The sequence below is a fragment of the Apodemus sylvaticus genome, chromosome 5 (genome assembly GCF_947179515.1).
Source record: "Apodemus sylvaticus chromosome 5, mApoSyl1.1, whole genome shotgun sequence".
In the NCBI taxonomy this organism is placed as follows: domain Eukaryota; kingdom Metazoa; phylum Chordata; class Mammalia; order Rodentia; family Muridae; genus Apodemus; species Apodemus sylvaticus.
The window spans coordinates 154,268,010-154,281,960 of record NC_067476.1 but is presented as its reverse complement, the minus strand read 5'-3'; the positions used below and the strand labels follow the sequence as shown (position 1 = coordinate 154,281,960).

The 13,951-nt window shown below is 49.6% G+C and overlaps 2 protein-coding genes across 6 annotated transcripts in view; one reads left to right on the top strand and one right to left on the bottom strand.

Annotated features, from left to right (window-relative positions):
• Positions 1–13,951, top strand: part of Atp9a (ATPase phospholipid transporting 9A (putative)) — a 108,031-nt gene that overhangs the window by 26,346 nt on the left and 67,734 nt on the right. For all 5 annotated transcript variants that reach the window (XM_052184395.1, XM_052184393.1, XM_052184392.1 and 2 more), the window contains exons 2-4: positions 106–250; positions 5,577–5,690; positions 6,371–6,479. In XM_052184395.1, the coding sequence (XP_052040355.1) occupies positions 106–250; positions 5,577–5,690; positions 6,371–6,479 (368 nt within the window). The remainder of the gene's footprint in view (positions 1–105; positions 251–5,576; positions 5,691–6,370; positions 6,480–13,951) is intronic.
• Positions 2,316–2,692, bottom strand: LOC127686310 (cytochrome c oxidase subunit 6C-2-like). The gene has a single exon (XM_052184397.1). The coding sequence runs from the start codon at positions 2,679–2,681 to the stop codon at positions 2,451–2,453; it is 231 nt and encodes a 76-aa protein (XP_052040357.1). The 5' UTR covers positions 2,682–2,692; the 3' UTR covers positions 2,316–2,450.

The following is a 13,951-nucleotide window of genomic DNA, read 5'->3' as shown; positions in this document are numbered from 1 at the left end:
AGATGTGCAGACTTGGTCTTAATGATGTGGGTGTTGCCTCGATAAGGCGCATGGCCTTTGATAACATGGTGTGGTCTTGATCTTGTGGGTTTGTCTTTCCCACAGGTGCTGTGAGTGGCTGAGATGCTGCGGTGGAGGGGAGCCCAGGCCCCGAACTGTCTGGTTAGGACACCCCGAGAAGAGGGACCAGCGGTACCCTCGAAATGTCATCAACAACCAGAAGTACAATTTCTTCACGTTTCTTCCTGGGGTATGTACAGCCACGTTTTTCTTTTTCCATGAGACTTTACACCATGGCTCTAGTCTCAGCAGACTCTAGTCCCTGTGGTCGAGTTCATGAGTGTCCTCTCTGCTCTGTTTACCACTGACTCTTCATCTTTCCTGACCGGAAGAGACTGCACCAGCAGGGGATGTCCCGTCCACACTGGTCCACCTGTGGGGTAGAGCAACTTCCTGTTAATCGGGCATTTTGGAGACAGCATTATAGTCAGGATGGCAGGACAGGACATCAGTGGTGCTCATGGCTCATGGTGTTTCTCTGTGTCATCTGTGTGTGTGTGTGTGTGTGTGTGTGTAAATAAATGTTTCAGGAGGGCTGGGGAGATGCCTCATTTGGGACAGAACTTGGGACAGACATGGACCTGAGTCTCACTCTGTAGCAGTCATGTAAACCAGGGCAGCTGTGACCCCAGCATTCAGGGAGGGGACAGCATTCCTGGGCTCGCTCACTGGGCAGCTTGTCTAGCCGGTCAGCAAGCGATGAGGTCAGTGAGAGAACCTTCTCCAAAACAAAATTAGGGCAGAGAAGGATTGCAGAAGACACCAGTGTTGACCACTGGTCTTGCTGCACACACACACATGTGCGCACGCATAGCGAAGTGTAAACACGTGCCCACAAACGTTCCTGGAGCCCTGGCACTTGCTCTTGATCTTGCACGAACCTGAAGCTGGGGACACACTCATAGCCATTGATGAGCACCTGTGACTTCTAACTTCTTTAAACCTATTGTTTATTCATTGATTCATTTTATTTGAGTGTATGGTGGAAGAGGGAAAATGGGTCAAAAGGGAGGTAGTCCTTCATGCTGGGATGGTCTGAGCCTTGGGAAGGAAGGCAGCCGGTCCGTCCAAACGGGCTGCTATGTAGTCGCGGTATGTTATCGAAAAGACATTGGATCTGGCCTCCCTTTTGATTCCCAAAGGGCAGTCTGGGAACCCTTATAGAATGTCTGGGAATATATCTTTGGTGAAAGACTTCCATGGCTACAGTGTGCTCCCCAAGTCCTGCTTCCTTCTTCAGGCTAATCCTGCCCTGCATAGACCTTGAAAGTCCAGACAGAACCAGATGCTGCTGACACCTCTTCCAAAAAAATTTCAAGTCTATTTTTTTTTGTTTTTTGTTTTTTGTTTTTTTTTTTTTTTGAGTCAGGGTTTCTCTGTAGCCCTGTCTGTCCTGGAACTCACTCTGTAGACCAGGCTGGCCTCGAACTCAGAAATCCACCTGCCTCTGCCTCCCAAGTGCTGGAATTATAGGCGTGCGCCACCACGCCCAGCTTCAAATCTATTTTTTAAAAAAGATTTATCTACTTATTTTATGCATATGAGTACACTGTAGCTGTACAGATGGTTGAGCTACCATGTGGTTGCTGGGATTTGAACTTAGGGCCTTCGGAAGAGCAGTCAGTGATCTTAACTGCTGAGCCATCGCTCCAGCCCTAAACCTATCTTTAATGATGGGTTTTAAACGCTTTAACCTCCCTTTTAGCCCACCACCCTCCAGAGATAGTGGGAAAGAAGGGATACGGGGGAGTGGACCTGTTCAGAAAGGTTCTTTGGAGCAGCTCTTGTCTGTGTTGTCTGGCAATCGGTAGTTTAGTTCTCAGGTCAGTAGAGGCAGTGTGATCTTCCTGCAGACACTTCACAGATACAATAGTCTAGTTCCGTAGAGTCGTGACAGCAAATGCGAGTCAGCAGCGGTGGCACTACCTCGCAGAGACAGCCAGGCCTCAGCATGAGCCACAAGCGTCGTACAGCTGGCTCTGTTAGCGAGCCAAACTCAGCTTCAGTCACTGTCCATGTTAATCAGCCCAGCAAGAAACTGCAGCACACCACCAGAAGTTTTTGTGGTGTGTTTCTCTCTATAGAGTCCTGACAAGTGCAGCTCAGCTGAGCCATGTAAGGCAGACCAATACATGTGTGTTGTTAGCAAAGAATCCTTTGTCACGTGTTCTTTTACATGCTTGCTTTAGCAGAACATCCCTTCTCCTGTGTCTGCTTCAGCCAAACATTCCTTCGTGAGTCTGCCTTCCTTTTTTTTTTTCCCCATATAATTATTGTTTATTGAGAGAGAACTACTCCTTAGTCCACATAGTCATGTTTCATAGTTCAGGAACACAGGTCAGCATGAAGTTCTATGGAGCACAGTCCAAAGAATTCTTTGCATTCTGAAATCACTTCGCACTCTGAAAGATACCAGCCTTCCTCATCTCTTCAAAGTCTTTCATAGAGTCATAATTCCTGTAGAAATCTGCATACGCCTTCTTTCTTGGCTCAGCCACACCGAACTTATAGGCAGCAGCAACTCCCAGGGCCACAGTGAATGCGCCGACAATATGAACCCACAGACGCTTGGCCAGAAGACCACGCATCTGTGGTTTCGGCAACAGCGCACCGGAACTCATGGTAGCCAATGCCCTCTACACCAACGTCCTTCCCGGTTCTTGGAGAAACCCTGCCTTCCTTTTTTATCTGTGTCTACTTTAGGAGAACACTCTGTCATGTGTTTGCCCCCGCAAGGAAACACCATCTAACACAACTGACTTTCTAAAGAACCCTTGACGTTTTCGCATCAAGCAGCTATGGTTGCTTTGGGGCAAGCGGAGGCCAGCTCAGGTCAGGAAGGAGGAGAAGTGACAGCGATTGCACTGTGTGCGAGTGCAGAGTGCGTGCACAGCTCGGGAAATTCAAGGCCAGTGCGAAGGGATTTTTCTTTCCCTTTTTCTTTTCTTTTCTCTTCTCTTCTCTTCTCTTCTCTTCTCTTTTCTTCCTTCCTTCCTTCCTTCCTTCCTTCCTTCCTTCCTTCCTTCCTTCCTTTTTTTTTTCTTTTTTCTTAGTCAGAGACTTGCTACGTAGCTCTGGCTGACCCGAAACAGCCAGCAGAGATCTCTCTGCCTGCCTCTATCTCCCAAATGCTAGCATTAAAAGCCTGCTCTGTGCACCACCACACCTGGCCATGCGCTATTTTTAAATTAGCACATATTATACATAATGGGGGGCCTCATGCCTGTGTACAGTGTCTCTTGGTCATGTTTGCCACCTTGCCCTCCCTCCCTTATCTCCCTCTCGTTCCCACTGGTTCTCTCTGTTCTCAGATAGAATCCCCTTCTCCCAGGTCTCACTGCTTTCCCTTTCCTTTTGGTGACTCGCTAACTTTATTAGGGTTTTTGCAGGAAGGAACATGGGAACCTTACCTGCAGAGCCTTTCCCGTGTCCACACCACTGAAGAAAGCCTCTCCCTCTCCCAGCAACTATTAGTTGCCTGAGAGCTCTTCAGGGAGGGGAGGGCCCAGCGAGCCCCTCCCCCACCCTTGATAGAATGCTGACTGATCCTGTCTCCCTGCCTTCCATTATGTTGTTAAAGGTCTCTTGTGGGGAGAGGGGGCCGAGCCTGGAGACATGGCTCAGCCCTTAAGAGCACTTACTGCTTGTGCCGAGGACCTGAGTTCAGTTCCCAGAGCGCACTTAGCAGCTCACAGCCATGCATAACCCCAGCGTCAGAAGATCCACTGTTCTTCCTGGCCTTCTTGGGCACCAGGCACGCATGTGGCACTCGGGTATACATGTGCAGGCAAAACGCAAAATAGAAAAATAAATCTAAAAATAAAAGTTAGAAAATTTTCTATGGTGGGCCATGTGTGGTGGAACATACCATTTTTTTGTGGGGGAGGGGTGGTTCAAGACAGGGTTTCTCTGTGTAGCCCTGATCATCCTGGAACTCACTCCGTAGACCAGGCTGGTCTTGAACTCAGAAATCCACCTACCTCTGCCTCCCAAGTGCTGCGATTAAAGGTGTGCGCCACCACTGGAGCACACCTTTAATTACAGCACTTGGAAGCAGAGGCAGGGTCAGAGTGCAGCCAGGAATGCTTCTTGTCTCAAGGAACACAGACAAGCAAACATAAAAGACCAGCCAGGTAGGGTGGCTCAGTGGGTGGAGGCACTTGCTACATGAGTTCTGACAACTCAAGTTTGACCCACATGGAGGGGAGAGTGAGCTGACTCCTGCGGGTTGCCTACTGACCTCTACACATGCACCATGGGGTGTGCTGCCCCTCTACTAACTAACTAACTAACTAACTAACTAACTAACTAACTAACTACCTGTCATTTGAAAATCCCATGGTGGACATCTTTGTCTTCACATTATAGCACAATGGTCTCTCATTAGAATCCATTCACAAACAGGGTTTCAGGTTACCAGTTGTATTTCCAAAATACACAGTTTGAGAACTAAGACATAGAGCTGGAGGGATGTCAGCGGTTAAGAGCACTGACTGCTCTTCCAGAGGTCCTGAGTTCAAATCCCAGCAACCACATGGTGGCTCACAAGCATCTGTAACGGGATCAGATGCCCTCTTCTGGTGTGTCTGAGGATATGTATGTGTGTGTGTGTTGTGTGTGTGTTGTGTGTGTGTGTGTGTGTGTATGTATATGTGTATATATATATGAAATAATTTTTTTTTTTTTACAAAAGAAAAGAAAGCATAGAGCTGGGCTTGTAGCACACATCTTTACCACCATCATTTGAAAGCAGAGGCATCCAGGTGGTAGTGACGCACGCCTGTAATCCCAGCACTCTGGGAGGCAGAGGCAGGTGGGTTTCTGAGTTCAAGGCCAGCCTGGTCTACAGAGTGAGTTCCAGGACACCCGGGGCTACACAGAGAAACCCTGTGCCCAGAAACACAACTAAAGGAGAAAATAAGATGCAGATCAGGGAGACTACGGCTCAGTGGTCAAGACGTTGACTGCCCAGCCCCATGACCCACGGGCGTGGAAGGAGAGAGGCCCACGGAGTGGAAGGAGAGAACTGATCCTGTAAGCTGTCCCATGGGACAAGTGTCCCCGCCTGACTGACTGACTGACTGACGTGGTGGCTCCTCCGTGTGGCTCTCCTGGCAGCTGTCCTTGCATTCACAGTTTGCTTCTTGAGGCTGGGGCTCTCATGTATTCCAGGCTGGTCTTGAACTTCCTGTGTAGCCAAGGATGACCCTCAACTTCTAACCCTCCACCACCCATGTGCTGACATTATAGCCATACGAGTTCATACCATGCTGGGATTGAGACCGGGGATGTCATATGTGCAGAAGGCAGGGTGGGGTCAAGGGGAGCACATGGGATGGGGACTGGGATGAGAGCCATGGACACTGCCCACTGGGCCACACTCCCAGTTGAGACTTTGGGTGGAGAGTCACTGCCCGAGGCACTCTCTGCAGGAGTGTCCCCCTCCCCCTCCCTCTGGTCCCTGCCTAGCTCCTCCGTCCTCCAAAGATGCTGATGTCCCCTGTTCTTCGTTCCAGGTGTTGTTCAGTCAGTTCAGATACTTCTTCAACTTCTACTTCCTGCTTCTCGCCTGCTCCCAGTTCGTCCCCGAGATGAGACTTGGCGCCCTGTATACCTACTGGGTTCCTCTGGTGAGGAGGTTGATCTTGGGTTTGTGGACAGACAGAGGTTCTTTGTTCCCAGTCCCTGGGCTTTGGGGCCTGAGCAGTGGCCTTCTCGGGGACATGCTGCTCTTAAGCATACACGGGGCATTCCGCTCTTAGCCTCCAGGCCGCAGCCAGGTGCCATCAGGGTCGCACTGTGGCAGAGCCCAGTTGGTCTCCCAGGCGTTCGCTCAGATGTCAGCTCTATCACCATGACCAAGGCAACTCTTACAAGGACAACATTTAATTGGGGCTGGCTTACAGGTTCTGAGGTTCAGTCCATCATCATCAAGACAGGAGCACAGCAGCATCCAGGCAGGCATGGTGCAGGAGGAGCTGAGAGTTCTCCATCTTCATCTGAAGGCTGCTAGTGGAAGACTGGCTTCTAGGCAGCTAGGATGAGGGATAGCCCTAACCCACAGTGACACACCCATTCCGACAGGGCCACACCTACTCCAACAAGGCCACACCCACTCCAACAAGGCCACACCCACTCCAACAAGGCCACATCTATTCCAACAAGGTACACCCACTCCAACAAGGCCACACCTTCTAATAGTGCCATTCCCTGGGCTGAGCACTTAGAAACCATCACAGTTATCTTACCTAAGCTTGAGGAGAATATAGTTGGTCTCAGCAGGGCTCACCCCTGTCCCTTCTCTCTGCAGGGCTTTGTGCTGGCTGTCACCATCATCCGTGAGGCAGTGGAGGAGATCCGATGCTATGTGCGTGACAAGGAGATGAACTCCCAGGTCTACAGCCGGCTCACGTCACGAGGTGAGCTTCTAGGCGTGCTTATAACTTTGTCACTTGCTGCAGATGGTTGGGGGAGCAGGGTTGTGGGTCCGGCCTTGGGACAGTTGCTCAGACATCAAGAGGTCGAGCTCAGGCCACTGTTGCTGTCTCTGAGAGTTAGTCCTGTCAGTTACCTCAGGCCGCGTCTGGCTCGCTGGCTCATCTTCTGTTCCCTTTGCCGGCCGAGAGGGAGGGAAGGTGCCTCCTGGTCATGTGATCCCTGAACAGCTTTATTTTATTTTATTTTTATATGGATTTATTGTATGTGTGTGGGTTGGAGTACAAAGGAAACTATGAGTGTCTTAAGGTGTGCATGTAGACGTCTTGAGGGCCGCTTACAGTATCCATTTCTGTCCTACCATGTGGGTCCCTGGGATCAATCTCATGTTGTTAGGATTGGTGACAGGTACCTTTTTCCCTGCTGAGCCATCTTGCTGGCCCCAGAATAGCTTTTGGAAACATTTTTTAGGAACTGGGGGAATAGGCAACTCAGTAACGTGCTTGCCTTGCAAGCAGGGGGACCTGAGTGGGAGCCTTAAAGTCCATGTAAAACTCCAGGAGTGATGTGATATTATATTATATTATGTTATATTATATTATATTATATCACATCATATTATATTATATCACATCATATCATATTGTGTATGTGTGCTTGTGACCCCGGCATCGGGAAGGCGGAGACAGGTGGGTCTCTTGGGCTTACTGGCCTCCTGGCCCAGCTGAATAGATGAGACCTGGACCTAGGCCAGTGAGAGACTGTCTCAGAATACAAGCTGGGGGCTGGCGAGGTGGCAGAGCACTGAAAAACACTGCCTTTACAGAGATTCGGTTCTCAGGACCCGAGTAGCATCTCGTAACCACTGTCACTTCGGTTGCGGGAAATCTGACACCTCCCTGGCTTCCACGGGTACTGTATAGACATGGTACAGGCAAACACTCTTACAGACACAAAAACACATAAATAAGTAATACACAAACAAGCAGGGACAGCTCCTGAGGCTCAACACTCAGTGCTGTTCTCTGGCCTACACACACACACACACACACACACACACACACACACACAGACAGAAATAAATAACTATCAAAGGTGGCATTTTTCACACACATACACACACACACAGAGAAATTAATAAACAACAACTATCAAAGGTGGCATTTCAGTGGAAACGCTTACAGTCAAGCATTGCAGCTAAGGGTTACAGAGGCAGCAGCTGCACCTGTGGAGACGTCATCGTAAAACTGTGGCCAGTTGTAAGTCTGTTCTTTTTTTTTTTTTTTTTTTTTTTTTTTTTTGGTTTTTTGAGACAGGGTTTCTCTGTGTAGCCCTGGCTGTCCTGGAACTCTCTCTGTAAACTAGGCTGGCCTCGAACTCAGAAATCTGCCTGCCTCTGCCTCCCAAGTGCTGGGATTACAGGCGTGCGCCACCACGCCCCGCTCAGTTGTAAGTCTTTGTCCAAGGAGAAGGGGCTAGCCCCTGAGACTGACTCCTTGCTGGATACATTTCAGACATAGGAACCTTGATTTCATTATAGATTTAAGATTTTGTTTAAATTAAATTTTTTTAAATCTTCTGTGTTTGGGTATGTGTATTGCCTGCCTACATGTGTGCCTGTGTACACACCACTATTAACCTCCGAGCCTCTGGGCTGTCGTGTGGGAGCCAAGGATTGAACCAGATCCTCTGCAAGAGCAGCTGGTACCTTAAGCTCTGGCCACCTCTCCAGTCTCAACTTTATTATATTTTAAAAGTATGTTTCGTGCCAGGCGGTGGTGGCGCATGCCTATAATCCCAGCACTTAGGAGGCAGAGGCAGGCAGATTTCTGAGTTTGAGGCCAGCCTGGTCTACAGAGTGAGCTCCAGGACAGCCAGGGCTACACAGAGAAACCCTCTCTCGAAAAAACACCAAAAAAAAAAAAAAAGTATGTTTGTATACGTGTGTGTGTGTGTGTGTGTGTGTGTGTGTGTGTGGTCTGTACAGGAGTCAGGGCTCTTTTCCTGATGTGTTGGTTCTAGGATGGAAGTTGTACCCACATAGTGGGTACTCAAGGTAGCCAAGGTACCCATTGAGCTTTTCCACCCATCCTTAAATGACAGAACTTCAAAACCCCACCCACGTCCACCTTTGGAGAAGTCCAGACTTGATCCCAGCCAGTGGCTCCTACCACAACAAGTCCAAGTGTGCTTTGGAATGAGAGGATGTTGGTGAGGTTAGCTGACCTGGCTGACAGCAAGAGCATTTAAGTACCCTGAGATTACTGACCTCACTCAGCATTAGGGAGCATTAATTAATTAACCAATAAATTTTTAGTTTTTTGACGGTGTTTCTCTATATAGCCCTGGCTGTCCTGGAACTCACTCTGTGGATCAGGCTGGTCTCGAACTCAGAAATCCGCCTGCCTCTGCCTATGACTCTATGTCAAAGGGTCTTGCTTTCTGGAAACTAGGAGTGTGAAAGAGATCAGCTGGATGCCCGAGAGACTCTGAGATGCTTAGCATGGTGGGCTAGCAGGTAGCCTATCACCTTCCACAGCGCCTTCTAAGGATTGTATTTTTTTTTTTTTTTTTTTTGGATTTGGGTTTTTTTTTCCCCCCGAGACAGGGTTTCTCTGTGTAGCCCTGGCTGTCCTGGAACTCACTCTGTAGACCAGGCTGGCCTCGAACTCAGAAATCTGCCTGCCTCTGCCTCCCAGAGTGCTGGGATTACAGGCGTGCGCCACCACAGCCCGGCTCTAAGGATTGAATTTACAGGCAGTTATCAGTCTTAGCCACAGCCAATGCCATCACCCCACGGTCACCTCAGTGGCCCCTCATTACTGGAAATCCCAGCGAGTTTATTTGGACTTGATTCCTGAGCACAGGTGATGGTTACTTACAGGAGCCTGGGTGACCCCTGACCCCAGACAGTTGCATCACCATAAAGTCCCACCCACTGTGGGTGGCAACCTCAGGAAAGCTGAGTCTGTCAGTCATGGAGTCCCCATGGTAAACGTTGTTTTTTTGTTTTTGGAGACGGTTTCTCCATGTAGCCCTGGCTGACCTAAAACTCTCTCTCTGTAAACCAGGCTGGCTTCAAACTTGGAGGTCCACCTGCCTCTGCCTCAAGAGGCCTGGGATTACAGGTGTGTGCCGCCACATGCCACATGCCACATGCCACATGCCACATGCCACATGCCACCTATTGCTCAGACCTTTGATCAGTAGATTCCAGGCCATGCCACTCATCCACATTGGATGTTGTTTCCTGGTCAATTTTATACAAGTATTAAGGTTTTATTAGGTTGTATTTATTCAACATGCCGGGTTTATTACACGTCTACACCTCTGCGTGATATATTTTGTTCTTACCGATCTCCGTTGCTCTCTCTCTGTCGCCCTCGTGGTCCCTCTGTGGATGTATGTATGACTCACTGTGTACGTTCAGGTGACCTACAGCTCACAGAGATCCCCCTGCCTCTGCCCCTGCAAGTGCTGAGACTGAAGCACATTCCACTTACCCACCCTGCGTCCTAGGTTCCGCTCTGTTGCCGGGAGGAGGCATCTTAAACAAGAAAGCGGTTAGTTGGGGTTTGCGCACGGTTTCGGAGGGTTCATCCATGATCGCCATGGTTGGGGTGGGGCGGCTGAGGCAGACACACCACCTGGAACTCTCACAATCCGCAAGTTGAAACCTCAAAGCTCACCCCGCAGTGACACATCCTTCATCAAGGTCACATCTCCTAGTTCTTCCCAAACAGTTCACTAACTTGGGACCAGGCATTCAAACCCAGGAGCCTTCAGAGTCCATTCTCATTCAAACCACCACACCCGGCTTGATTTGTCTTTTGAGAACGGGAACCACTTTGTGGCCCGAGTTGTTCTGGAGGTCAAGATTCTCCTGCCTCGTCCTCCGCAGTGTGAGAATTTGAGACAATCACCACAGTGCCTGGATCAGTTTCCCCCCTTTTACACTGTAGTTCTGCTTCTTGGCAGGATTCTCATCGTTGGCAGTAGTGGCTCCGGGGCCTGAGCTCTACCCTGTCCCTGCCCCAAGGGCAGGTCCTGCCATCCCTGGGTACGCCAGGGCTCAGACCGATGCCAGGGCTCAGACCGATGCCCCCTGGTGCATTGCTGAGATGCTTCTGTTGTATGGAGTCTTGGAGTTGTGCAAAGGCTGGGCCGTGGGTGGCGAGTAGGCTTTGTAAGTGTAGTGTGGACGAAGTTCAGGACTGGAAAACGTCCCCACCCTGAGTCTCACAGAACTCTCACAGAACGGAAGAGGGCCTGGCAAAATGAAACAAGACCCGTGGTCAGATGTCTGTAAGGGTATCCGCCAGCCGTGGTACCTCACACCTTTGGGAGGCTGAGGTGGTTAGCAACGGGATGAACATAGGGCAGACCCAGTGAGGCCCGGAGCCTCTCGGAAGGGTGCTTCTGTGATCTCCTAAGTGTGGCACTGGGAGAGAGGGACAGTGACATGTTTTGGGAAAGATGTCCAGATTGGGAATTGGAACACTCTGTCCCAACAACCACAGCCAGCCAGGTACCAGTTACAGGCCTTGTCAGCCGTTTTAAGTAACTCCAAAGGAAGGAACTGTTGGGGGAGGGGTGGGGAGGGAAGAGGGGAAGGAGGGAGAGTTTTCTCTTTGTACCCATTGCTCAGACTTTGGCTGAGGCTCTAGGATAACAGGGAAACATTTGAGAGAGCAAAATGAGATAAGGACAGCACTGATGGGTGCAGCCCAGGCCTGCCTGAAGAGCCTCTGTGCAGGAGGCAGGGGGGCGCTTAGTGGGGGTGATACTGAGGTCAGCTGCCCCAGTGTGTGCAGCCCTAATGCCAGAGCTACAGAGGGCTCTTGATCTTGGCGCGTGCGTGCGTGCATGCATGCGTGTGTGCACGTGCGTGTGTGCGCATGCATGTGTGTGTGTGTCTGCGTGCATGCCCTGTATGTAGGCCAGAGAATAAAATTAGGTCTCATCCTCATTTGGGACAAACATTTCTCTCTCTCTCTCTCTCTTTCTCTCTCTCTCTCTCTCTCTCTCTCTCTCTCTCTCTCTCTCTCTCTCTCTCTCTCTCTCTCTCTCTCTCTCTCTCTCTGTCTCCCTCACACTATCTATCTTGTCTTATCTGCCTGCCTGCCTGCCTGCCTGCCTGCCTACCTACCTACTTTTAGACAGAGTCAAGTAGCCTGAGTTGGCCTCAAGGATAACCTGGAACTTGTTCCAGCACTCCAGAGACAGAGGCAGGCTGATCTCTAGGTTTGAGGCTAGCCTGGTCTACAGAGTGAGTTCCAGAGCAGCCAGGGTTACACAGAGAAACCCTGTCTTAAAAAAAATCAAAAAACATATCAAACCCTGTCTTCTCTAACCAGCAGTGTTCAAGGGTGCTGAAGTTCAGGAAATGAGGCCAGAGAGAGTTGTGAAGGAACTGGCCCGGCCGAAGCCAGTCACTCAGAAAGATTATAGTTCACCTCAGACAATGGGAGCAGACCAGCAGTGGAAGATTCAGCTTATGTCAGGAAAGGCCAAGCAAATGAACTTCTCTTGAGACTTTTTTTTTTTTTTTTTTTAACAATACGTTTGATTCTTGGGGAAGGGGTGCCTGTGAGCGGGTGAGCCACTGGGCTGGGACTTGCATTTTCACAGATGAGTACCCAGGTCTTCATACGGGCCTGCCTTCCCACTATGCAGGGCTAAATGAAACTGAGGTAATTAGCTTTGAAAGAACATGTAAGCAGAAACATACAGAGCACAGTAGCCTCGCTCCTGCTGGGACATCTGGGCAGATGGCAAGCCGCCACTCAGAGCTCAGCCTTTTCTCAGGGTCGTGCTGGGTACTAAGTGTGTCCCTCTCCTCCTGCCGTTGCGTGCCTCCCTCACGGTTCCTGCTCTACTCACAGCTCTACCGAGTCTGCTTTTCAGGTTCTGCCTCACTGGGCTGCATGCTTTTCTTTTCTGTTTCTGGGTGCTGTTTTGCTTGCATGTATGTGTGTGTACTATGTGCATGCAGTGCCTGTGGTGCCCGAAGAGGCCACAGATAACCTGGAACTGCGTGGAACCTGGTATGGGTGGTCAGGAGTCCCCACACGGGAGCTGGGAATCAAACAGGACCCTCTCCAAGAGCAGTCAGTGCTCTAACCACTGAGCCATTTCTTCTGCCCAGTGTTTATTTTTATAAGGAGAGAATCATAGTGCTGGACTTTAAAACGTTGTCTTAGTTAGGGTTTTATTGCTGTGAGCAGACACCACGACCAAGGCAACTCTCATAAGGACAACATTTAATTGGGGCTGGCTTACAGGTTCAGAGGTTCAGTCCATTATCATCAAGGCGGGAACATGGCAGCATCCAGGCAGGCATGGTGCAGGAGGGGCTGAGAGTTCTACATCTTCATCTGAAGGTAGACTGGAGAACATTGGCCAAGGCCACACCACAGTGACATACTTCCTCCAACAAGGCCACGCCTATTCTGACAAGGCCACACCTCTTAATTGTATCACTCCTTGCGTGCCAAGCATTCAAACACAGACGTGAGGGCCAGAACTGTTCCGACCACTACAAACTTCTTTCGCCTAATTTTATTTACTAATGTTTGGTGTGTGTGTATGTGTGTGTGTGTGTGTGTATGTGTGTGTGTGTGTCCGTCCTCACCTGTATTATTCTCTGAGCCTAGAAAAAATCTAGGCTCCCTGCCCCCAACTCAGTAAGGTCAAGGCCAGCAACTCAGTTGAGTTTTCTTAAAAGGGACTTACCACAGACTGTCTAGTGAGGTCAGATAGATGCAAAGTGATACTTATTTGAAATTCATTGGTAAGTGGATCCGTTGTTTAGTTTAAAAAAAAAAAACCCTAAATATCTCACATTAAAATTGTATGGCTAATCTTTTCAGATGACTCGCACATATTTATTTCTTATGCGTGTGGTTGTGGGTGTGCCTGGCCCACCTGTGGAAGGCAAAGGATCACTTGGGGGAGTTGTCATCTTTCCTCGTGGCGTCCTGGGGAATCCCCCCTGTACTGCTAACTTCTCTCAAAAGCTACTTTCTGCTCCCAGGCTTTCCTGCTTGTCTTTTGGGGACATTGTCAACCAATTTTGACCATTGATATATTTATTGAAAAGTCCCTATCACTTACAACTTGAATATACATTTATAATTTTTAAAATCGATTACCCTCCCCCCCCCCCCAGCTCCCACCTCCCTGTTCTTTACTGATTTAAGCAGAGGTGCTTCAGGGCCCCACTCTTCAGCCTGGGCTTGTTTTCTGAGTGAGTCTTTTCCTGGGTTTAGATTGAATTTGAAGACTGCACCTTTAAGCCTCTGAACTCTGCGCCCCGCCCCCCCTTCCCCCCCCCCCCCCACGGAGGTGTTGTAATGTCAGCCCCAGGAAATGTACACACGAGTGGAATTTACAGCTTGTCACTGCCACAGTTAGATTAGAGAATGATCCATTAGCCAGGGCTGGCAAGGCCAGC